This window comes from Oncorhynchus gorbuscha, linkage group LG06, assembly GCF_021184085.1.
Source record: "Oncorhynchus gorbuscha isolate QuinsamMale2020 ecotype Even-year linkage group LG06, OgorEven_v1.0, whole genome shotgun sequence".
NCBI classification, from domain to species: Eukaryota; Metazoa; Chordata; class Actinopteri; order Salmoniformes; family Salmonidae; genus Oncorhynchus; species Oncorhynchus gorbuscha.
Genome location: NC_060178.1, coordinates 321004 through 347271, shown reverse-complemented (window position 1 = coordinate 347271; position 26268 = coordinate 321004). Strand labels below are relative to the sequence as shown.

At 46.0% G+C, this 26268-nt stretch overlaps 1 protein-coding gene across 1 annotated transcript in view; it reads right to left on the bottom strand.

The window, feature by feature from the left end:
• LOC124037353 (anoctamin-1-like) overlaps positions 1-26268 on the bottom strand; it is a 186788-nt gene that overhangs the window by 52753 nt on the left and 107767 nt on the right. Inside the window, exons 7-9 of the mRNA XM_046352058.1 lie at positions 15699-15781; positions 6959-7036; positions 4522-4581 (exon numbers count right to left, since the gene is read on the bottom strand). Of these exons, the coding sequence (XP_046208014.1) occupies positions 4522-4581; positions 6959-7036; positions 15699-15781 (221 nt within the window). The remainder of the gene's footprint in view (positions 1-4521; positions 4582-6958; positions 7037-15698; positions 15782-26268) is intronic.

Below are 26268 nucleotides of genomic sequence, written 5' to 3'. Positions count from 1 at the left end.
TTATTCACTGCTTTAGCACACTCTGCTAACCCGGATGTATTAGCCGTGTCTGAATCCTGGCGTAGGAAGACCACCAATAACTCTGAAATCTCCATCCCTAACTACAACATTTTCAGACAAGATAGAACGGCCAAAGGGGGCGGTGTTGCAATCTACTGCAGAGATAGCCTGCAGAGTTCTGTCCTGCTATCCAGGTTTGTACCCAAACCATTTAAACTTCTACTTTTAAAAATCCAACTCTAAAAACAAGTCTCTCACCATTGCCGCCTGCAATAGACCACCCTCTGCCCCCAGCAGTGCTCTGGATACCATATGTGAACTGATTTCCCCCATCTATCTTCAGAGCTCGTGCTGCTAGGTGACCTAAACTGTGACATGCTTAACACCCCGGCCCTCCTACAATCTAAACTTGATGCTTTCAATCTCACAAAAATGATCAATGAACCAACCAGGTACAACCCCAAAGCCGTAAACATGGGCACCCTCATAGATATCATCCTAACCAACTTGACCTCTAAATTCACCTCTGCTGTTTTCAACCAAGATCTCAGCGATCACTGACCGAACTTGCGAAGGCTTTCGACTCTGTCAATCACCATATTCTTATCGGCAGACTCAGTAGCCTCGGTTTTTCGGATGACTGCCTTGCCTGGTTCACCAACTACTTTGCAGACAGAGTTCAGTGTGTCAAATCGGAGGGCATGCTGTCCGGTCCTCTGGCAGTCTCTATGGGGGTGCCACAGGGTTCAATTCTCGGGCCGACTCTTTTCTCTGTATATATCAATGATGTTTCTCTTGCTGCGGGCGATTCCCTGATCCACCTCTACGCAGATGACACCATTCTATACACTTCCGGCCCGTCCTTGGACACTGTGCTATCTAACCTCCAAACGAGCTTCAATGCCATACAACACTCCTTCCGTGGCCTCCAACTACTCTTAAACGCTAGTAAAACCAAATGCATGCTTTTCAACCGTTCGCTGCCTGCACCCGCCTGCCTGACTAGCATCACCACCCTGGATGGTTCCGACCTTGAATATGTGGACATCTATAAGGAATACCTAGGATAGGATAAGTAATCCCTCTCACCCCCCCCCCTTAAGTTTTAGATGCACTATTGTAAAGTGACTGTTCCACTGGATGTCATAAGGTGAATGCACCAATTTGTAAGTCGCTCTGGATAAGAGCGTCTGCTAAATGACTTAAATGTAAATGTAAATGTAAGTACCTAGGTGTCTGGCTAGACTGTAAACTCTCCTTCCAGACTCATATCAAACATCTCCAATCGAAAATCAAATCTAGAGTTGGCTTTCTATTCCGCAACAAAGCCTCCTTCACTCACGCCGCCAAACCCCAGTAAAACTGACTATCCTACCGATCCTCAACTTCGGCGATGTCATCTACAAAATTGCTTCCAACACTCTACTCAGCAAACTGGATGCAGTTTATCACAGTGCCATCCGTTTTGTCACTAAAGCACCTTATACCACCCACCACTGCGACCTGTATGCTCTAGTCGGCTGGCCCTCGCTACATATTCGTCGCCAGACCCACTGGCTCCAGGTCATCTACAAGTCCATGCTAGGTAAAGCTCCGCCTTATCTCAGTTCACTGGTCACGATGGCAACACCCATCTGTAGCACGCGCTCCAGCAGGTGTATCTCACTGATCATCCCTAAAGCCAACACATCATTTGGCCGCCTTTCGTTCCAGTTCTCTGCTGCCTGTGACTGGAACGAATTGCAAAAATCACTGAAGTTGGAGACTTTTATCTCCCTCACCAACTTCAAACATCTGCTATCTGAGCAGCTAACCGATCGCTGCAGCTGTACATAGTCTATTGGTAAATAGCCCACCCATTTTTACCTACCTCATCCCCATACTGTTTTTATTTATTTACTTTTCTGCTCTTTTGCACACCAATATCTCTACCTGTACATGACCATCTGATCATTTATCACTCCAGTGTTAATCTGCTAAATTGTAATTATTCGCCTACCTCCTCATGCCTTTTGCACACAATGTATATAGACTCCCCTTTTTTTCTACTGTGTTATTGACTTGTTAATTGTTTACTCCATGTGCAACTCTGTGTTGTCTGTTCACACTGCTTTGTTTTATCTTGGCCAGTTCGCAGTTGTAAATGAGAACTTGTTCTCAACTTGCCTACCTGGTTAAATAAAGGTAAAATAAAATAAAAAAATTAAAAATACTGACAGGGTTAGACTCATACAGACAGGTTTACGGTTAGACGTACACTGACATGGAAATCATGTGCCTGTTTACTGAAAGTCTCAACATCTCTCTAGCTAGTCTACCTTCTCTCTCTATATATAATCTGAGGTAATCTGCGGAAGGTAAGCAGCTTTTGGCTAAACCAACCAGAGCAGGGGTTCCCACACACACACGCACGTACACACACACACAGGTTTATTTACTAAATTGCAGTTAAGCCTTAGCATTAGCATCCTTCAGTTCAAAACAATGGAAGCTTTGTTAGCATCCTTCAGTTCAAAACAATGGAATCTCTGTTAGCATCCTTCAGTTCAAAACAATGGAAGCTCTGTTAGCATCCTTCAGATAAAAACAATGGAAGATCTGTTAGCATCCTTCAGTTCAAAACAATGGAAGATCTGTTAGCATCCTTCAGTTCAAAACAATGGAATCTCTGTTAGTATCCTTCAGATAAAAACAATGGAAGCTCTGTTAGCATCCTTCAGATAAAAACAATGGAAGCTCTGTTAGCATCCTTCAGATAAAAACAATGGAAGCTCTGTTAGCTTGATCTGTAACAAAACAGTAGGAGCTCGTCAGCACGCTTTGTTTAACAAATTCAATGGAACTCCTCCCTCTCTCTTCCCTCCCAACCTCTCTCCAGCCCACCGCTTCGCTTCGCTTTCCCTCCCTCCCTCCCTCCCTCCCTCCCTCCCTCCCTCCCTCCCTCCCTCCCTCCCTCCCTCCCTCCCTCCCCCTCCCTCCCTCCCTCCCTTCTCTCCTTCCCTCCCTCCACTCCACCACTTCTCTCTCCTCTCCCTCCTTGCTTCTCTCCTTCCCTCCCAGCACTTCTTTCTTTCCCTCCCTTTCTCTCTTTCCCTCCCTCTCTCCTCTCCCTCCTTCCCTCGCACCACTTCTCTCCCCCCCCCCTCACTCTCTTTCCTTCCCTCTCTCCCCTTCTCTTTCCCTTCCTTCCTTCCTTCCTTCCTTCCTTCCTTCCTTCCTTCCTTCCTTCCTTCCTTCCTTCCTTCCTTCCTTCCTTCCTTCCTTCCTTCCTTCCTTCCTTCCTTCCTTCCTTCCTTCCTTCCCTTCTCCCCTTCCTTCCTTCCTTCCTTCCTTCCTTCCTTCCCTCCCACCACTTTCTTTCCCTCCCTCCCTTTCTCTCTCCTTCCCTACCTCCCTCCCCCCCTCTATTTCCCTCCCACTACTTCTTTCTTTCCCTCCCACTACTTCCCTCCCCCTCCCTCCATTTCTCTATCCTTCCCTATCTCCTTTTCTCCTTCCCTTGCTCCCTCCCACCAATTATCTCCCCTCCCTCCCTCGCTCCTTCCATTCCTCCCTCACTCTGCTCTTTCCATTCCTCCCTCCCTCCTCTCCCTCCATTCCTCCCTCCCTCCTCTCCTTCCATTCCACCCCTCTCTCCTTTCATGCCTCCCTCCATTCCACCCCTCCTCTCCTTCCATTCCTCCCTCCTTCCATTACTCACTCCCTCCCTCCCTCTCTCCTTTCATGCCTCCCTCCATTCCACCCCTCCTCTCCTTCCATTCCTCCCTCCTTCTCTCCTTCCATTCCTCCCTCCTTCTCTCCTTCCATTCCTCCCTCCCTCTCTCATTCCCTCTTTCCATTCCTCCCTCTCCTTCCCTCCCTCTCCTCCCCTTCCACCACTTATTTCCCTCCCTCCCTTTCTCTCTCCTTCCTTGCTTCCCTCATCTCCTTCTCTCCTTCCCTTGCTCCCTCCCACCACTTATCCCTCCCTCCCTCCTCTCCTTCCATTTCTCCCTCCCTCCCTCCCTCCCTCCCTCCCTCCCTCCCTCCCTCCCTCCCCTCCCTCCCTCCCTCCCTCCCTCCCTCCCTCCCTCCCCCTCCCCCTCCCTCCCTCCTCTCCTTCCATTCCTCCCTACCTCCATTCATCACTCGCTCCTTCCCTCCTTCCCTCACTCCCTCCTTCCCATCCCATCCCTCCTCTCCTTCCCTACCTCCTCTCCTTCCATTCCTCCTTCCCTCCCTCCTCTCCTTCCATTCCTCTCTCCTCTCCTTCCATTCCTCCCTCCCTCCATTCCTCCCTCCCTCCATTCCTCCCTCCCTCCATTCCTCCTTCCCTCCTTTCCTCGCTCCCTCCATTCCTCCTTCCCTCCTTTCCTCGCTCCCTCCTTCCATTCCTCCCTCCCCTCCTTCCATTCCTCCCTCCCCTCCTTCCTCTCTCTGTCCATCAGTTGTACCTGTGAGAGCATCATGTCTTTCCCTCCCTCCTCTCCTTCCATTCCATTCCTCCCTCCCTCCATTCCCCCCTCCCACCATCATCTGTACCTGTGAGAGCATCTTGTCCTTCTCTCCCTCCTCTGCTTCGCCATACCCCACTCCACCCAGCTGCAAATGATAGAAGGCAAAATGTCATCACACACACACACACATGCACGCACAAACACACATTAATGGAGCTAAGCTGTCTTTGTAAGTAAATATTATTTTGTATACCAACCTTTCACAATACATACCTGAATACTAACACACACCTGTATACTAACACACACCTGTACACTACCACACAATACACACACCTGTACACTACCACACAATACACACAACTGTATACTAACACACACCTGTACACTACCACACAATACACACACCTGTACACTACCACACAATACACACACCTGTATACTAACACACACCTGTACACTACCACACAATACATACACCTGTATGCTAACACACACCATATATACTAACAGTACCAGTCAAAAGTTTGGAGACACCCACTCATTCAAGGGTTCTTCTTTATTTGTACTATTTTCTACATTGTAGAATAATAGTGAAGACATCAAAACTATGAAATAACACACATGGAGCCATGTAGCAATCAAAAAGTGTTAAATAAAAACATATTTTATATTTGAAATTCTTATTTTTTTTGCCTTGATGACAGCTCTGCTCACTCTCGGCATTCTCTCAACCAGCTTCATGAGGTAGTTGGTGCTACATGAAGCTGGTTGAGAGAATGTCAAGTGTGCAAAGCTGTCATCAAGACAAAGGGTTGCTATTTGAAGAATCTCAAATATAAAATATATTTTGATTTGTTTAACACTTTTTTGGTTAGTACATAATGTGTGTTTTACAATGTAGAAAATAGTAAAAATAAAGAAAAACCCTTGAATGAGTAGGTGTTCTAAAACATTTGACCGGTAGTTTAGCTCTACATATATATCTTTATCTATAAATAACTATATCTACAGTATATATCAATCTATGTCTATATACAGTGCCTTGCAAAAGTATTTATTCCCCTTGGAGTTTGTCCTATTTTGTTGCATTACAACCCGTAATTTAAATGGCTTTTTATTTGGATTTCATGTAATGGACATACACAAAATAGTCAAAATTGTCAAAATTGGTGAAGCGAAATGAAAAAAATAACTTAAAAAAAAATCTAAAATTGAAAATTTGTGCGTGCATATGTATTCACCCCCTTTCCTATAATGCCCCTAAATAAGATCTGGTGCCATCTATTACCTTCAGAAGTCACATCATTTGTTAAATAAAGTGCACCTGTGTGCAATCTAAGTGTCACATGATATATATATATATATATATATATATATATATATATATATATATATATATATATATATTAATCAGAGGCAACAAAGAGACCAAAGATAACCCTGAAGGAGCTGCAAAGCGGAGATTGGAGTATCTGTCCCTAGGTCCATTTTAAGTCGTACACTCCACAGAGCTGGGCTTTATGGAAGAGTGGCCAGAAAAAAAGCTATTGCTTAAAGAAAAAAATAAGCAAACACGTTTGGTGATCACCAAAAGGCATGTGGGAGACTCCCCAAACATATGGAAGAAGGTACTCTGGTCAGATGAGACTAACAGAGTTTTTGGCCATCAAGATAAACGCTATGTCTGGCGCAAACCCATCATCTCTCATCACCACGAGAACACCATCCCCCATGTTTTTCATCGGCAGGGACTGGGAAACTGGTCAGAATTGAAGGAATGATGGATGGCGCTAAATACAGGGAAATTCTTGAGGGAAACTGGTTTCAGTCTTCCAGAGATGTGAGACTGGGACGGAGGTTTCACCTTCCAGCAGGACAATGATCCTAAGCATACTGCTAATGCAACACTCGAGTGGTTTATGGGGAAACAATTAAATGTATTGGAATGGCCTAGTCAAATCCCAGACCTCAATCCAATTGAGAATCTGTAGTGTGACTTAAAGAATGCTGTACACCACCGGAACCCATCCAACTTGAAGGAGCTGGAGCACTTTGGCTTGAAGAATGGGCAACAATCCCAGTGGCTAGATGTGCCAAGCTTATAGAGACATACCCCAAGATACTTGCAACTGTAATTGCTGAAAAAGGTTGGTCTACAAAGTAGATCATGCACGCTCAAGTTCTTTTTTTTTGTCTTAGTTCTTGCTTGTTTCACAATAAAAAATATTTAGCCTTTTCAAAGTGGTAGGCATGTTGTGTAAATCAAATGGTCCTTCTGTAGCTCAGTTGGTAGAGCATGGCGCTTGTAACGCCAGGGTAGTGAGTTCGATTCCCGGGACCACCCATACGTAGAATGTATGCACACATGACTGTAAGTCGCTTTGGATAAAAGCGTCCGCTAAATGGCATATATATATATAAAATGACACAACCCCCCCCAGGTTGTAAGGCAACACAATTCCAAGGGGGGTGAATACTTTTGCAAGCCACTGTATCTATATAGATATTGTAATAAATACCTCACTCCTCCTTTTTGTCCCGCTCTTATTCCGTCTCTTCTCTTGTAGGATTTGATCATACTCTGGCCTGGGGGTTTCCTGAGACACACAAACAAACACACTGAAGGAACACAAACACATAGACAACATATACTGTATCTCACACTATGATCACGAAAAGGTGCAACAATGACGTCTAGTTGATTATCCATTTATAGATCAAACATGCTCAGTTAAAGATACATTTTTAAATGTAACTAGGCAAGTCAGTTTAGAACCAATTCTTATTTATAATGACGGCCTACTCCGGCCAAACACTCATGACGCTGGGCCAATTGTGCACCGCCCTATGGGACTCAATCACGGCCGGTTGTGATACAGCCCAGGATCGAACCCGGGTCTGTAGTGCCTTAGACCCTTGCGCCACTCAGGATCCCCAAAGATAGATAAATAAGGTACAAAACATTTATAGATAATCAGGTCAAACATACCCAGTTATCAATAATCAGGTAAAACATGCCCATCAGGTAAATTAAATCAAACTTTATTTGTCACCTGCGCCGAATACAACGCGTAGACCTTACTGTGAAATGCTTACCTACAAGCCCTTAACCAACAGTACAGTTCAAGAAAAAGTTAAGAAAATATTTACCAAACAATCTAAAGTCAAAAATAATAAAAGTAATTAAAAGTAGCACAATAAAATATTAGTAACGAGGCTATGGGGTACCGGTTCCTTAGTCAATGTGCAGGTATAGTTAGTCAAGTTATTTTGTACATGTAGGTAGGGGTGAAGAGACTATGCATAGATAATAACCAGTGAGTAGCAGCAGTGTAAAAACGTAAGTAGTCCGCGTGGCCATTTGATACACTTTTCAGCAGTCATATGGCTTGGGGGTAGAAGCTGTTAAGGAGCATTTTGGTCCTAGACTTGGCACTCCGGTAACGCTTGACATGCGGTAGCATGACGTGGGTGACTGAAGTCTGTCAATGTTTTGTGCTTTCCTCTGACACCGCCTAGTATATAGGTCCTGGATGGCAAGAAGCTTAGCTCCAGTGATGTACTGGGCCGTACGCACTACCCTCTGTAGCACCTTACGGTCAGATGCCAAGCAGTTGCTAAACCAGGCAGTGATGGAACCAGTCAGGATGCTCTCGATGGTGCAGCTGTTGAACTTTGAGGGTCTGGGGACCCATGCCAAATCTTTTCAGTCTCCTGAGGGGGAAAAGGTGTTGTCGTGCCATCTTCATGACGGTCTTGGTTTGTTTGGACCATGATAGTTTGTTGGTGATGTGGACACCAAGGAACTTGATATTCTCGATCTGCTCCACTATAGCCCCGTCAAGGTGAATGGGGGAGTGTTCGGCCCTCCTTTTCCTGTAGTCCACGATCAGCTCCTTTGACTTGCTCACGTTTTGGGGAGAGGTTGTTGTCCTGGCACCACACTGTTGTCGGTGATCAGGCCTACTACTGTTGTTTCTTCTGCAAACTTAACGATGGTGTTGGAGTTGTGCTTGGCCACGCAGTCATGGGTGAACAGGGAATACAGGAGGGGACTAAGACAACACTCCTGAGGGGCCCCTGTGTTGAGGATCAGTGTGGCAGATGTGTTGTTTCCTACCCTTACCACCTGGGGGCAGCCCCTGGGAAGTATATGATCCAGTTGCAGAGGGAGGTGTTTAGTCTCAGGGTCCTTAGCTTAGTGATGAGCTTCATGGGCACTATGGTGTTGAATGCTGAGCTGTAGTCAATGAATAGCATTCTCACATAGGTGTTCCTTTTGTCCAGGTGGGAAAGGGCAGTGTGGAGTGCAATAGAGATTGCATCATCTGTGGATTTGTTGGGGCGGTACGCAAATAGGAGGGGGTCTAGGATTTCTGGAATAATGGTGTTGTGAGCCATGACCAGCCTTTCAAAGCACTTCATGGCTACAGACTTGAGTGCTACAGTTCGGTAGTCATTTAGGTAGGTTAGCTTGGTGTTCTTGGGCACAGGGACTATGGTGGTCTGCTTGAAATATGTTGTTATTACAGACTCTGTCAGGGAGAGGTTGAAGACACTTGCCAGTTGGTCAGCGCATGCTCCTGGTAATCCGTCTGGCCCAGCGGCTGTGTGAATGTTGACCTGTTTAAAGGGGCGGCAGGGTAGCCTAGTGGTTAGAGCGTTGGTCTAGTAACCGGAAGGTTGCAAGTTCAAACCCCCGAGCTGACAAGGTACAAATCTGTCCTTCTGCCCCTGAACAGGCATTTAATCCACTGTTCCTAGGCTGTCATTGAAAATAAGAATTTGTTCTTATCTGACTTGCCTAGTTAAATAAAGGTCAAATAAAATAAATATTGCGTGATCACACAGTCATCCAGAGCAGCTGATGCTCTCATGCATGCCTCAGTGTTGCTTGCCTCGAAGCAAACAAATAAGTTATTTAGCTCGTCTGGTAGGCTCGTGTCACTGGGCAGCTCGCAGCTGTGCTTCCCTTTGCAGTCCGTAATAGTTTGTAAGTCCTGCCACATCCGACGAGCGTTGGAGCCGGTGTGGTACGATTTGATCAGAGTCCTGCATTGGCGCTTTGCATGGAATTTCTTCTAATTGTCCCGGTTAGAGTCCTGCTCCTTGAAAGCGGCAGCTCTACCCTTTAGCTCAGTGTGGATGTTGCCTGTGATTGCCATTGCTTCTGGTTGAGGTATTTGCATGGGGTATTTGCATGTACAGTCACTGTGGGGATGACGCCATAAATACACTTATTGATGAAGCCAGTACTGATGCGGTGTACTCCTCAATGCCGTCGGAAGAATCATGGTACATATTCCAGTCTGTGCTAGAAAAACATTCCTGTAGATTAGCATCTGAGTCATCTGACAACTTCCTTATTGAGCGAGTCACCAGTACTTCCTGCTATAATTTTTGCTTGTAAGCAGGAATCAGGAGAATACAGTTATGGTCAGATTTGCCAAATGGAGTGCGAGGGAGAGCTTTGTAAGCGTCTCTGTGTGTGGAGTAAAGGTGGTCTAGAGCTTTTTGCCCTGTTTGCACATTTAACATACTGGTAGAAATGAGGTAAAACAGATTTAAGTTTACCTGCATTAATGTCCCCAGCCACTAATAGCGCCACCTCTGAATGAGCATTTTCTTGTTTGCTTATGGCCTTATACAGCTTGTTGAGTGCAATCTTAGTGCCAGCATCGGTTTGTGGTGGTAAATAGACAGCTACAAAAAATATAGATGAAAACTCTCTTGGTAAATACTGTGGTCTACAGCTTATCATGAGATACTCTACCTCAGGGGAGCAAAACCTTGAGACTTCCTTAATATTAGATTTTGTGCACCGGCTGTTATTTACAAATAGACACAGACCACCACCCCTTGCCTTGCCGGAGGTAGCTGTTCTATTTTGCTGATGGACCGAAAACCCAGCCAGCTGTATGTTATCCACGTCGTCGTTCAGCCGCGACTTGGTTGAACATAAGATATTACAGTTTGTATTAACACCGTTGGTAGGATATTCGTGAAAAAATCATCCATTTTGTTATCCAATGATTCCACATTGGCTAATAGGACGGATGGCAGAGGGGGATTACTCACTCACCTTCGGATCCTTACAATGCACCCCGACCTACGTCTCCGATATCTCTGTCTCTTCTTCATGTGAATGATGGGATTTGGACCTTGTCGGGTGTCTGAAGTAAATCCTTCGCATCCGACTCGTTAAATGAAAAATGTTCACCCAGTTCGAGGTGATTAATCGCTGTTCTGATATCCAGAAGCTCTTTTCGGTCATAAGAGACTGTGGCAGACACATTATGTACAAAATAAGTTACAAATAATGTGAAAAAACACACACAAAATCACAATTGGTTAGGTGAGCGTAAAATGGCAGCCATCTCTTCCGGCGCCATCATAATATCCATGCTGTTAAATCAGCTTCTTGATATGCCACACCTGTCAGGTGGATGGATTATATTGGCAAAGGAGAAATGCTCTTTAACAGGGATGTAAACCAATTTGTGCACACAATTTGACAGAAATTAGCTTTTTGTGCATATGCAACATTTCTGGGACCTTTTATTTCCACTCATGAAACATTGGGCCAACACTTTACATGGTGCTTTTATATTTGTATTTAGTATTAATATGAAGTGGGTAAAACAGGGTGTAAACATGAAAGGGATCAGTGTTCAATTACTATATACATAGTGCAGGGTCTCTAAGGTGCAGTGTAGAGTGCCGGGGAGCAACAATTTCACTTCTATCACTCCAGTGTTAACTTGCTAAATTGTAATTACTTTGCTACTATGGCCTATTTATTGCCTTACCACCTCATGCCATTTGCACACACTGTATATAGACTTTCTATTTTTCTATTGTGTTGTTGACTGCACGTTTGTTTATCCCATGTGTAACTCTGTTGTTGTTTCTGTCGCACTGCTTTATCTTGGCCAGATCGCATTTGTAAATGAGAACTTGTTCTCAACTAGCGTAGCCTTAAATAAAGCCTTAAAGGTGAAATAAAAAAAATTATGACTAAGTTCATGGCAGGGTGCTGACTATAACAGTCTGATGGCCTGGAGATAGAAGAATCAAACTGAGAGACTTAACCTGTTAAGTCGACCCTCTACTTTTTCGAACATTCTGTTAAAAATCGCGCAACATTTCAGCGCCCTGCTACTCATGCCAGGAATATAGTATATGCATATGATTAGTATGTGTGGATAGAAAACACTCAGACGTTTCTAAAACTGGTTAAATCATGGCTGTGACTTTAACAGAGCGTGAGTTTCATCGAATAGCGCAGGAAAACCTGATCACTGAAAATGGAAATAAATATCCTTGCGCTTACTTCCAGGAATTGTTCAAAGTGAACCGAATTACATGAGACCGAGGTTTCAGCGCCTACAGCTACCACACGTTGTCTAGAGTCTTGTCATTTGATTCGCAATTGATTCTTGGTCTAACCGGTTCAAGGGAACTCCTTCCCTCCGTTCTCCGACCGGATCTCTCGGCCATGTTTTTTTCCAGACGACACCTATAGAAGTTACATCGCCTCCTGATGAATTTTATCGCTTATTAACGTGTACTAATACCTAAAGTTGCATTACAAAAGTATTTTGAAGTGTTTTGTGAAAGTTTATCGTCGACTTTTTGAATTTAAAAAAATGACGTTACGTTATGAAACGCTCTTTTTTTCCGTTTATCATACAGTCTACATAGAACGATATCTAGGCTATATATGGACCGATTTAATCGAAAAAAGATCCAATAGTGATTATGGGACATCTAGGAGTGCCAACAAAGAAGATGGTCAAAGGTAATGAATGTTTTATATTTTATTGTGCGGTTTGTGTAGCGCCGAATATGCTAATTATTTTGTTTACGTCCCCTGCGGGTCTTTTGTGGTGTTACATGCTATCAGATAATAGCTTCTCATGCTTTTGCCGAAAAGTATTTTAAAAATCTGACTTGTTGCCTGTAGCTTTAATTCAATACCCTGCATGTGTATTTTAATGAACGTTTGAGTTTTAACTAATACTATTAGCATTTAGCGTAGCGCATTTGCATTTCCAGAGCTCTAGATGGGACACCTGCTTGCCAGGTAGGAGCAAGGGGTTAAAAACAGCAACTGTCTGTGCCTTTTAGATGGTACGGTGGTGAACAGGCCGTTCACGGGTGGCTGAGGTCCTTGATGATCTTCTTGACCCTGGGTTAGATCTTCTTGCCCCCAGTGTAAAGCCTTAGGCTGACTGCGCCACCCTCTGGAGAGTCCTGCAATTGCAGACAGTGTAATTGCCATGCCAGACAGTGATACAGTCAGACAGGATGCTCTCATTTGTGCATCTGTAGAAATTTGTGAGGGTCTTAAGGGCCAAGCCAAATTCCTTCAGGCTCCTGAGGTTGAAGAGGCGCTGGACCATTTCAGGTTGTCGGTGATGTGCCGAGGAGCAGATAGCACACTGCTTAAATAGACCCTGAAGAGCTTAACCACAGCGTGGCCAGTAATAAACTGCTTCTGAACATTTCTAAAACCTAAGAGCAGTGTATTTGGTACAAATCATTCCCTAAGCTCTAGACCTCAACTGAATCTGGTAATGAATAGTGTGGCTGTTGAAGTAGAGGAAACTAAACTAATTAGTGTTAACTTCACTTGTAAACTGTCATATCAAATAATATAGATTCAATGGTTATAAAGATGGGGAAAGGTTTGTCCATAATAAAGTGATCCACTACTTTTTTTGACATCACATTCCAAAAAGCAAATCCTGCAGGCTCTAGTTTTATCTTATCTTGATTATTGTCCAGATATGTGGTTAAGTGCTGCAAGGAAAGACCTAATTAAGCAGCTGCTACCCCAGAACAGAGTGGCACATCTTGCTCTTCATTGTAATCAGAGGGTTAATATAAATACAACGCTTTCCAGTCTCTTCTTTTTATAAGACTCATGTGTTAAAAATTCCAAATTATTTGCATAGTCACCTTACACACCAAATATGCCACCAGGGGTCTTTTCAGTCCCCAAATCCAGACCAAATTTAAGAAAGTGTGCAGAATTATATAGAGCAATTACTGCATGGTGTGGACCACAGGAAGAGGAGAGGTTGCTTTTGTAACAGCTAATGATGATTCCAATAAAATAACAAATACAGAAGCAGCTCTTTCTCCAACTAGCTCACTACTGTAACAGACCTTGAAGCAGCTCTTTATCCAGCTCACTACTGTAACAGACCTTGAAGCAGCTCTTTATCCAGCTCACTGCATTAACAGACCCTGAAGCATCTCTTTATCCAGCTCACTATTTTAACAGACCCTGAAGCAGCTCTTTATCCAGCTTACTGCTTTAACAGACCCTGAAGCAACTCTTTCTTCAGCTAGCTCACTACATTAACAGACCCCGAAGCAGCTCTTTATCCAGCTTACTGCTTTAACAGACCCTGAAGCAACTCTTTCTCCAGCTAGCTCACTACATTAACAGACCCTGAAGCAGCTCTTTATCCAGCTCACTACATTACAGACCCTGAAGCAGCTCTTTCTCCAGCTAGCTCACTGCATTAACAGACCCTAAAACAGCTCTTTATCCAGCTCACTACTGTAACAGACCCTGAAGCATCGCTTTATCCAGCTCACTATTTTTAACAGACCCTACAACAGCTCTTTATCCAGCTCACTGCTTTAACAGACCCTGAAGCATCTCTATATCCAGCTCACTATTTTAACAGACCCTGAAGCAGCTCTTTATCCAGCTCACTACTTTAACAGACCCTAAAACAGCTCTTTTACCAGCTCACTACTTTAACAGACCCTAAAACAGCTATTTTTCCAGCTCACTGCTTTAACAGACCCTGAAGCAGCTCTTTATCCAGCTCACTGCTTTAACAAACCCTGAAACAGCTCTTTATTTAGCCAGGCCACTGCTTTAAAACACCCTAAAGCAGCTTTTTACCCAGCTAGCTTCTTTAACCGATCTAGAAGGAGCTTTTTATCCAGCCAGTTCACTGGTTTAAAACCTCTCTGGGAAGGGGGATGCAAATGTCCCACTTGGCCAATTACCAGGGAAAATGCAGATCGCCAGATCCAAATAAAATACTATAAAACTCTAACTTTCATTAAATCACACATGTAAGATACCAAATTAAAGCTACACTCGTTGTGAATCCAGCCAACATGCCAGATTTCAAAAAGGCTTTTCGGCGAAAGCATAAGAAGCTATTATCTGATGATAGCACAACAGTAAACAAAGATAGAAATAATATTTCAACCCTGCAGGCACTACACAAAAACGCAGAAATAAAATATAAATCATGCCTCACCTTTGACGAGCTTCTTTTGTTGGCACTCCAATATGTCCCATAAACATCACAACTGGTCCTTTTGTTCGATTAATTCCGTCCATATATATCCAAAATGTCAATTTATTTGGCGCGTTTGATCCAGAAAAAAACTGCTTCCAATTTGCGCAACAAAATTCAATACAAAATATCTCAAAAGTTACCTGTAAACTTTGCCAAAACATTTCAAACTACATTTGTAATAAAACTTTAGGTATTTTTAAACATTAATAATCGATCAAATTGAAGACGCTACTTTTCTAGTCTCAAGATGGCCGTACTTCTTCATTTCACAAAGGCATAACCTCAACCATTTTCCAAAGACTGGTGACATCCAGTGGAAGTGGAAGGAACTGTAAACAAGTGCCTGAGAAATCCAGTTCCCCAATGGAATATCATTGAATAGACAGTGACCTCAATGTTTTTTTTCTGAATGGTTAGTCCTCTGGGTTTTGCCTGCTACATACGTTCTGTTATACTCACAGACATTATTCAAACAGTTTTAGAAACATCAGAGTGTTTTCTATCCAGATCTACTAATAATATGCATATCTTATATTCTTGGCATGAGTAGCAGGAAGTTGAAATTGGGCACGCTATTTATCCAAAGGTGAAAATGCTGCCCCCAAAGAGGCAAGAAAACTCAATCTCAGGTAGGGGTATTTTTTTATTTAGTAAACATTTCACAGTAAGGTCTACACCGATAAGGTCTACACCACTTGTATTCAGCGCATGTGACAAATACAATTTGATTTGATATAGGCATGCTGACTGAGAGATGACAGTGTGTAGTGTGGGGTGTGTGTTTGGGTGTGTGTGTGTGTTCGGGTTTAAGAGGATAATCTGCGAAGATGGGGAGCTGGTATCACCTCTTGACATCATAGAGCAGCAGGTCATGACCCTAGTAATGCTAACATGCCGTTTAAGTCAGTGTGTCTGGTCCTACCTCCTCGTCCTCTAGACTGGTCAGATCCCAGGCATGTTTCAGACACATCTGCCTCCTCTTCCAGTGCTCCAGAAAAAAAGCAGCTAAACACACACAAAAACGTTAAAAGGACCTGAAATGTATTAGAACTTTCAGTGGCCAAAGCCCCTAAAAGCTAGGTAGCTTAATTTGTTGCTAGTAAGTAGGGGCAGTAGTGGGTTAAGTAGGGGCAGGCAGTGGGGCAGGCAGGTAGGGGAAGTAAGGTGGCAGGCAGTGGGGCAGGCAGGTAGGGGAAGTAAGGGGCAGGCAGTGGGGTAGGGGAACGTTAGGGGCAGTAGTGGGTTAAGTAGGGGCAGGCAGTGGGGCAGGTAGGGGAAGTAAGGTGGGGCAGGCAGGTAGGGGAAGTAGGCAGGGGGCAGGCAGTGGGGCAGGCAGGTAGGGGTAAGGTAAGGGGGCAGGCAGTGAGGCAGGCAGGTAGGGGAAGTAAGGGGGGCAGTGAGGCAGGCAGGTAGGGGAAGTAAGGGGCAGGCAGTGGGGCAGGCAGGTAGGGTAAGTAAGGGGGCAGGCAGTGGGGCAGGCAGGTAGGGGAAGTAAGGGGCAGGCAGTGGGGCAGGCAGGTAGGGGAAGTAAGGGGGCAGGCAGTGGGGCAGGCAGGTAGGGGAAGTAAGGGGCAGGCAGTGGGGCAGGCAGGTAGGGGAAGTAAGGGGCAGGCAGTGGAGGTAGGGGAACGATAGGAGCAGTAGTGGGTAGAGGTTGACCGATTATGATTTTTCAATGCCGATACCGATTATTGGAGGACCAAAAAAGGCCACTACCGATTATTGAAGGTCCCCACCCCAAAAGAAGCCGATACCGATACCGATTATTGGAGGACCCAAAAAAAAGCCGATACCGATTAATCGGCCAATTTTTTTTTTACATGTATTTGTAATAATGACAATTACAACAATACTGAATGAACACTTCTTTTAACTTAATATAATACATCAATTAAGTCAATTTAGCCTCAAATAAATAATGAAACATGTTCAATTTGGTTTCAATAATGCAAAAACAAAGTGTTGCAGAAGAAAGTAAAAGTGCAATATGTGCCATGTAAGAAAGCTAACGTTTAAGTTCCTTGCTCAGAACATATGGAAGCTGGTGGCTCCTTTTAACAAGAGTCTTCATTATTCCCAGGTAAGAAGTTTTAGTTTGTAGTTATTATAGGATTATTTCCCTATATACCATTCGTATTTCATTAACCTTTGACTATTGGATGTTCTTATAGGCACTTTAGTATTGCCAGTGTAACAGCATGGCTTCCATCCCTTTCCTCACCGCTACCTGGGCTCGAACCAGGAACACATCGACAACAGCCACACTCGAAGCAGCATTACCCATGCAGAGCAAGGGGAACAACTACTCCAAGTCTCAGAGCAAGTGACGTTTGAAACGTTATTAGCGCGCACCCCGCTAACTAGCTAGCCATTTCACATCGGTTACACCAGTCTCATCTCAGGGGTTGATAGGCTTAAGTCATAAACAGCTCAATGCTTGGAGCACAACAACGAGCTGCTGGCAAAACGCACGAAAGTGCTGTTTGAATGAATGCTTATGAGCCTGCTGGTGCCTACCATCGCTCAGTCAGACTGCTCTATCAAATCATAGACTTAATTATAACATAATAACATACAGAAATATGAGCCTTAGGTCAAATATGGTCAAATCCGGAAAATATCATTTAGAAAACAAAGCGTTTATTCTTTCAGTGAAATACTGAACCGTTCCGTATTTTATCGGATGGCATCCCTAAGTCTAAATATTGCTGTTACATAGCACAACCTTCAAGGTTATGTCATAATTACGTAAACCCCTGGCAAATTAGTTCTCAATGAGCCAGGTGGTCAAACTGTTGCATATACACTGACCCCGAAGAAAAGTGACACAATTTCACCTGGTTAATATTGCCTGCTAACCTTTATTTGAGCTAATATGCAGGTTTAAAAATATATACTTCTGTGTGTTGATTTTAAGAAAGGCATTGATGTTTATGGTAAGGTACACGTTGGAGCAACGACAGTCCTTTTTCGCGAATGTGCACCGCATAGATTATATGCAACGCAGGACACGCTAGATGAACTAGTAATATCATCAACCATGTGTAGTTAACTAGTGATTATGATTGATTGATTGATTGTTTTTTTATAAGATAAGTTTAATGCCAGCTAGCAACTTAGCTTGGCTTCATACTGCATTCACGTAAAGGCTGGCTCCTCGTGAGGCAGGTGGTAAGAGCGTTGGACTAGTTAACCGTAAGGTTGCAAGATTGAATCCCTGAGCTGACAAGGTACAAATCTGTCGTTCTGCCCCTGAACAGGCAGTTAACCCACTGTTCCTAGGCCGTCATTGAAATAATAATGTGTTCTTAACCGACTTGCCTAGTAAAATAAAATAATATTATAAAATTAAAAAATTAAAAAATTAAAAAATGGCTAAATCGGCGTCCAAAAATACAGATTTCTGATTGTTATGAAAGGGGGTAGGTAGGGAAAGTAAGGAGGATAGTTAGGGGCAGATAGGGGTGGTAGGGGAAAGTAAGGGGGTAGTTAGGGGCAGATAGGGGTGGTAGGGGAAAGTAAGGAGGATAGTTAGGGGCAGATAGGGGTGGTAGGGGAAAGTAAGGAGGATAGTTAGGGGCAGTAAGAGGATAGTTAGGGGCAGATAGGGGTGGTAGGGGAAGTAAGGAGGATAGTTGGGGGCAGATAGGGGTGGTAGGGGAAGTAAGGGGTAGTTAGGGGCAGATAGGGGTGGTAGGGGAAAGTAAGGGGTAGTTAGGGGAAGTAAGAAGGATAGTTAGGGGCAGATAGGGGTGGTAGGGGAAGTAAGGGGTAGTTAGGGGCAGATAGGGGTGGTAGGGGAAAGTAAGGGGTAGTTAGGTGAAGTAAGGATGATAGTTAGGGGCAGATAGGGGTGGTAGGGGAAAGTAAGGGGGTAGATAGGGGTGGTAGGGGAAAGTAAGGGGTAGGTCGGGAAGTAAGGAGGATAGTTAGGGGCAGATAGGGGTGGTAGGGGAAAGTAAGGAGGATAGTTAGGGGCAGATAGGGGTGGTAGGGGAAAGTAAGGAGGATAGTTAGGGGCAGATAGGAGTAGTTAGGGAAGTAAGGAGGATAGTTAGGGGCAGATAGGGGTGGTAGGGAAAGTAAGGGGGTAGTTAGGGGCAGATAGGGGTGGTAGGGGAAGTAAGGGGTAGTTAGGGGCAGATAGGGGTGGTAGGGGAAAGTAAGGGGTAGTTCAGGGCAGATAGGGGTGGTAGGGGAAAGTAAAGGGGTGGTAGGGGAAGTAAGGAGGATAGTTAGGGGCAGATAGGGGTGGTAGGGGAAAGTAAGGGGTAGGTCGGGGAAGTAAGGAGGATAGTTAGGGGCAGATAGGGGTGGTAGGGGAAGTAAGGAGGATAGTTAGGGGCAGATAGGGGTGGTAGGGGAAGCAAGGGGTAGTTAGGGAAGATAGGGGTGGTAGGGGAAGTAAGGAGGATAGTTAGGGGCAGATAGGGGTGGTAGGGGATGTAAGGGATAGTTAGGGGCAGATAGGGGTGGTAGGGGAAAGTAGGGAGGATAGTTAGGGGCAGATAGGGGTGGTAGGGGAAGTAAGGGGTAGTTAGGGAAGATAGGGGTGGTAGGGGAAGTAAGGGGTAGTTAGGGAAGATAGGGGTGGTAGGGGAAAGTAAGGGGGTAGTTAGGGGAAGTACGGAGGATAGTTAGGGGCAGATAGGGGTAAAAGGGGAAAGTAAGGGGGTAGTTAGGGGCAGATAGGGGTGGTAGGGGAAAGTAAGGGGGTAGTTCGGGGCAGATAGGGGTGGTAGGGGAAAGTAAAGGGGTAGTTAGGGGAAGTAAGGAGGATAGTTAGGGGCAGATAGGGGTGGTAGGGGCAGTAAGGGGGTAGATAGGGGTGGTAGGGGAAAGTAAAGGGGTAGTTAGGGAAGTAAGGAGGATAGTTAGGGGCAGATAGGGGTGGTAGGGGAAGTAAGGAGGATAGTTAGGGGCAGATAGGGGTGGTAGGGGAAGTAAGGAGGATAGTTAGGGTAGATAGGGGTGGTAGGGGAAGTAAGGGGGTAGTTAGGGGCAGATAGGGGTGGTAGGGGAAGTAAGGAGGATAGTTAGGGAAGATAGGGGTAGTAGGGGAAAGTAAGGAGGATAGTTAGGGGCAGATAGGGGTGGTAGGGGAAGTAAGGGGTAGTTAGGGAAGATAGGGGTGGTAGGGGAAGTAAGGGGTAGTTAGGGAAGATAGGGGTGGTAGGGGAAAGTAAGGGGTAGTTAGGGGCAGATAGGGGTGGTAGGGGAAGTAAGGACGATAGTTAGGGGCAGATAGGGGTGGTAGGGGAAGTAAGGAGGATAGTTAGGGGCAGATGGGGTGGTAGGGGAAGTAAGGGGGTAGTTAGGGGTGGTAGGGGAAAGTAAGGGGGTAGGTCGGGGAAGTAAGGAGGATAGTTAGGGGCAGATAGGGGTGGTAGGGAAGTAAGAGGTAGTTAGGGAAGATAGGGGTGGTAGGGGAAGTAAGGAGATAGTTAGGGGCAGATAGGGGTGGTAGGGGCAGTAAGGGGTAGATAGGGGTGGTAGGGGAAAGTAAAGGGGTAGTTAGGGAAGTAAGGAGGATAGTTAGGGGCAGATAGGGGTGGTAGGGGAAGTAAGGAGGATAGTTAGGGGCAGATAGGGGTGGTAGGGGAAGTAAGGAGGATAGTTAGGGTAGATAGGGGTGGTAGGGAAGTAAGGGGTAGTTAGGGGCAGATAGGGGTGGTAGGGGAAGTAAGGAGGATAGTTAGGGGAAGATAGGGGTAGTAGGGAAAGTAAGGAGGATAGTTAGGGGCAGATAGGGGTGGTAGGGGTAAGGGGTAGTTAGGGGAAGATAGGGGTGGTAGGGGAAGTAAGGGGTAGTTAGGGAAGATAGGGGTGGTAGGGGAAAGTAAGGGGTAGTTAGGGGCAGATAGGGGTGGTAGGGGAAGTAAGGACGATAGTTAGGGGCAGATAGGGGTGGTAGGGGAAGTAAGGAGGATAGTTAGGGGCAGATGGGGTGGTAGGGGAAGTAAGGGGTAGTTAGGGGTGGTAGGGGAAAGTAAGGGGGTAGGTCGGGGAAGTAAGGAGGATAGTTAGGGGCAGATAGGGGTGGTAGGGGAAGTAAGAGGTAGTTAGGGAAGATAGGGGTGGTAGGGGAAGTAAGGAGGATAGTTAGGGGCAGATAGGCGTGGTAGGGGAAGTAAGGGGTAGTTAGGGGCAGATAGGGGTAGTAGGGGAAAGTAAGGAGGATAGTTAGGGGCAGATAGGGGTGGTAGGGGAAAGTAAGGAGGATAGTTAGGGGCAGATAGGGGTGGTAGGGGAAGTAAGGGGTAGTTAGGGGAAGATAGGGGTGGTAGGGGAAGTAAGGGGTAGTTAGGGGTGGTAGGGGAAAGTAGGGGTAGGTCGGGAAGTAAGGAGGATAGTTAGGGGCAGATAGGGGTGGTAGGGGAAGTAAGAGGTAGTTAGGGAAGATAGGGGTGGTAGGGGAAGTAAGGAGGATAGTTAGGGGCAGATAGGGGTGGTAGGGGAAGTAAGGGGTAGTTAGGGGCAGATAGGGGTAGTAGGGGAAAGTAAGGAGGATAGTTAGGGGCAGATAGGGGTGGTAGGGGAAAGTAAGGAGGATAGTTAGGGGCAGATAGGGGTGGTAGGGGAAGTAAGGGGTAGTTAGGGGAAGATAGGGGTGGTAGGGGAAGTAAGGGGTAGTTAGGGGCAGATAGGGGTGGTAGGGGAAGTAAGGAGGATAGTTAGGGGCAGATAGGGGTGGTAGGGGAAGTAAGGAGGATAGTTAGGGGCAGATGGGGTGGTAGGGGAAGTAAGGGGGTAGTTAGGGGTGGTAGGGGAAAGTAAGGGGGTAGGTCGGGAAGTAAGGAGGATAGTTAGGGGCAGATAGGGGTGGTAGGGGAAGTAAGGAGGATAGTTAGGGGCAGATAGGGGTGGTAGGGGAAGTAAGGGGTAGTTAGTGGCAGTAAGAGGATAGTTAGGGGCAGGTAGGGGTGGTAGGGGTAAGTAAGGAGGATAGTTAGGGGCAGATAGGGGTGGTAGGGGAAAGTAAGGGGGTAGTTAGGGGCAGATAGGGGTGGTAGGGGAAGTAAGGAGGATAGTTAGGGGCAGATAGGGGTGGTAGGGGAAGTAAGGGGGTAGGTAGGGGGAAGTAAGGAGGATAGTTAGGGGCAGATAGGGGTGGTAGGGGAAGTAAGGGGTAGTTAGTGGCAGTAAGAGGATAGTTAGGGGCAGGTAGGGGTGGTAGGGGTAAGTAAGGAGGATAGTTAGGGGCAGATAGGGGTGGTAGGGGAAAGTAAGGGGGTAGTTAGTGGCAGTAAGAGGATAGTTAGGGGCAGGTAGGGGTGGTAGGGGTAATTAAGGGGGTAGTTAATGGCAGTAAGAGGATAGTTAGGGGCAGTATTATTATACAGTTGAAAGCTGAAGTTTACATACACCTTAGCCAAATACATTTAAACTCTGTTTTTCACAATTCCTGACATTTAATCCTAGTAAAAATGTATTGTCTTAGGTCAGTTAGGATCACCACTTTATTTTAGGAATGTGAAATGTCAGAACAATAGTTGAGAGAATGATTTATTTCAGCTTTTATTTCTTTCATCACATTTCCAATGGGTCAGAAGTTTACATACACTCAATTATTATTTTGTAGCATTGCCTTAAAAATGTTTCAATTGGGTCAAACATTTCGGGAAGCCTTCCACAAGCTTCCCACAATAAGTTGGGTGAATTTTGGCCCATTCCTCCTGACAGAGCTGGTGTAACTGAATCAGGTTTGTAGGCCTCCTTGCTTGCACATGCTTTTTCAGTTCTGCCCACACATTTTCTATAGGATTGAGGTCAAGGCTTTGTGATTTCCATTCCAATACCTTGACTTAGTTGTCCTTAAGCCATTTTGCCACAACTTTGGAAGTATGCTTGAGGTCATTGTCCATTTGGAAGACCCATTTGCGACCAAGCTTTATCTTTCGGACTGATGTCTTGAGATGTTGCTTCAATATAGCCACAATTTCCCCACCTCCTGATGCCATCTATTTTGTGAGGTGCACAAGTCCCTCCTGCTGCAGAGCACCCCCACAACATGATGCTGCCACCCCTGTGCTTCACGGTTGGGATGGTGTTCTTCGGCTTGCAAGACTCCCCGTTTTTCCTCCAAACATAACGATGATCATTATGGCCAAACAGTTCCATTTTTGTTTCATCAGACCAGAGGACATTTCTCCAAAAAGTAAGATCTTTGTCCTCATGTCCAGTTGCAAACCGTTGTTACGGATACAGGTATCCTGTGTCTGTGTGTGTGTGTGTATCCTGTGTTCTTTTCTTTCCTTCTCCACTTACAGGTGAAAATCATCACTCCCCAATCAGTCACCAATCCAATCATCAATCAGAAGACACACCTCTTCCTGTTTCCTACCCAATCACAGTTCCTTTCCCTTGGTTTAAAAACCCCATCAGTTGTTTGCTCTAGAGCTCAATCTCTCTGTAAATGCCATGTCTGTAGGTTTCTGTGGTTCACTCTCTCTTTGTCTATTAACCTCTCTTTTGTTTGAGCACCTCCATAGCACTGTGTCCTCACCTGTGAGTATTGTTTTTGGTTATGGTGTTTGTTTGTTTGCTGGTGGGAAAAGGGGAAACCAAGACAATAATAATAATAATAATAATAATATATGCCATTTAGCAGACGCTTTTATCCAAAGCGACTTACAGTCATGTGTGCATACATTCTACGGGCAAACCCACTACAAGTCGCCCATGGGCATACACTACCCGTAGGTAAACTTTGAACTGGGCGGACCACCCACTGTATTTTTGGTTAGTTAGTTAGCTGTTGTTAAAGTAGGCTAGTCTAGCTTAGGTTTTTTTAATACTTATTGTTTCTTTCCTTGGGTCCAGCTCAGCCCCTTTTCCTGCTCCCCCCCCCATTACCGCGTGTTTACAAATAAACCTAGAGTTTGACGGTAGATTTCAGTTGTCGTGGTTATTTCGTTCACACTTTTACTTTGTCACTATTAGAATTTGCATGAGTTATGTTACGGGTCTCATTACCATCCCCCCTAGACTGTCGGACCAAAAGGGATTCGTAACACCGTAGTCTGGCTTTTTTATGGCGGTTTTGGAGCAGTGGTTTCTTCCTTGCTGAGCGGCCTTTCAGGTTATGTTGATATAGGACTTGTTTTACTGTGGATAAATGTACCTTTGTAACTGTTTCCTCCAGCATTTTCACAAGGTCCTTTGCTGTTGTTCTGGGATTGATTTGCACTTTCCTCACCAAAGTATGTCCATCTCTAGGAGACAGAACACGTCTCCTTCCTGAGCGGGATGACGGCTGTGTGGTCCCATGGTGTTTATGCTTGCGTACTATTGTTTGTACAGATGAACGTGGTACCTTCAGGCGTTTGGAAATCGCTCCCAAGGATGAACCAGACTTGTGGTCTACAATTTGTTTATGAGTTCTAGGCTGATTTATGTTTATTGTCCCATGATGTCAAGTAGAGAGGCACTGAGTTTGAAGGTAGGCCTTGAAATACATCCACAGGTACTCCTCCAATTGACTCAAATTATGTCAATTAGCATATCAGTAGCTTCTAAAGCCATGACATAATTTAAAAGCACAGTCAACTTAGTAGTGGATATGTAGGTGCAGTAAGGGGGTATGTATGGGGAGTAAGAGGGATAGATAGTTGAGGTAGGGGGTAGGTAGGGGCAGTATGGGACAGGTAGGGGCAGTATGGGACAGGTAGGGGCAGTATGGGACAGGTAGGGGCAGTATGGGACAGGTAGGGGCAGTATGGGACAGGTAGGGGCAGTATGGGACAGGTAGAGGTAGTGTGGGACAGGTAGGGGCAGTATGTGGGTAGGTAGGGGCAGTATGGGATGGGTAGGGGCAGTATGTGGGTAGGTAGGGGCAGTATGGGATGGGTAGGGGCAGTATGTGGGTAGGTAGGGGCAGTATGGGACGGGTAGGGGCAGTATGGGATGGGTAGGGGCAGTATGGGACAGGTAGGGGAAGTACGTGGGTAGGCAAGGGCAGTAGGGGCAGTATGTGGGTAGGTAGGGAAAGTGGTGGGTAGGTAGGGGAAGTAGGGGACAGGTAGAGGCAGTAGGGGGGGCAGTAGGGACAGTAAAGATATGTAGGGGCAGTACGAGGTAGGTAGAGTCAGAAGGGGTAGGTAGGGGCTGTAGGGGGTAGGTAGGGGCAGTAGGGGGTAGGTAGAGGCAGTAGGGGACAGGTAGGGGCAGTACGTGGGTAGGTAGGGGCAGTATGGGGTCAGGTAAGGACCGTAGGGTTATATGTAGTTGTAGTTAGGGGGCAGTAGGGGTTAGTTGGGGGCAGTAGAGTGTCAGTTAGGGGGCAGTCGGGTGTCAGTTAGGGGGCAGTCGGGTGTCAGTTAGGGGGAAGTGGGGTGTCAGTTAGGGGCAGTGGGGTGTCAGTTAGGGGGCAGTAGGGTGTCAGTTAGGGGGCAGTGGGGTGTCAGTTAGGGGGCAGTGGGGTGTCAGTTAGGGGGCAGTGGGGTGTCAGTTAGGGGGCAGTAGGGTGTCAGTTAGGGGGCAGTAGGGTGTCAGTTAGGGGGCAGTAGGGTGTCAGTTAGGGGGCAGTAGGGTGTCAATTAGGGGGCAGTGGGGTGTCAATTAGGGGCAGTGGGGTGTCAATTAGGGGGCAGTAGGGTGTCAGTTAGGGGGCAGTAGGGTGTCAGTTAGGGGGCAGTAGGGTGTCAGTTAGGGGCAGTAGGGTGTCAGTTAGGGGGCAGTAGGGTGTCAGTTAGGGGGCAGTAGGGTGTCAGTTAGGGGGCAGTAGGGTGTCAGTTAGGGGGCAGTAGGGGGCAGTAGTGTGTCAGTTAGGGGCAGTAGGGTGTCAGTTAGGGGCAGTAGGGTGTCAGTTAGGGGGCAGTAGGGTGTCAGTTAGGGGGCAGTAGGGTGTCAGTTAGGGGGCAGTAGGGTGTCAGTTAGGGGGCAGTAGGGTGTCAGTTAGGGGCAGTAGGGTGTCAGTTAGGGGCAGTAGGGTGTCAGTTAGGGGGCAGTAGGGTGTCAGTTAGGGGGCAGTAGGGTGTCAGTTAGGGGGCAGTAGGGTGTCAGTTAGGGGGCAGTAGGGTGTCAGTTAGGGGCAGTAGGGTGTCAGTTAGGGGGCAGTAGGGTGTCAGTTAGGGGGCAGTAGGGTGTCAGTAGGGTGTCAGTTAGGGGCAGTAGGGTGTCAGTTAGGGGGCAGTAGGGTGTCAGTTAGGGGCAGTAGGGTGTCAGTTAGGGAGCAGTAGGGTGTCAGTTAGGGGCAGTAGGGGTAGGTAGGGTCATTAAGGGTTAGGTTTCAGCGGTAGGCGTTAGGTAAGGACTGTAGAGTTGTAGGTAGTTGTAGTAGGGATTGGGTAGTGGCAGTAAGGGGGTAGTTAGGGGCAGTTAGGGGTCAGTTAGGGGCAGGTAGGAGCAGAAGGGGGTAAGTAGGGGCTGAAGGGGTAGGTAGTTGTAGAATGGGGTGGTTAGGGCCATTATGGGGTAGGTAGGGGCAGTAGGGGGTAGGTAGGGGCAGTAGGGGGTAGGTAGGGGCAGTAGGGGGTAGTTATGAGCAGTAG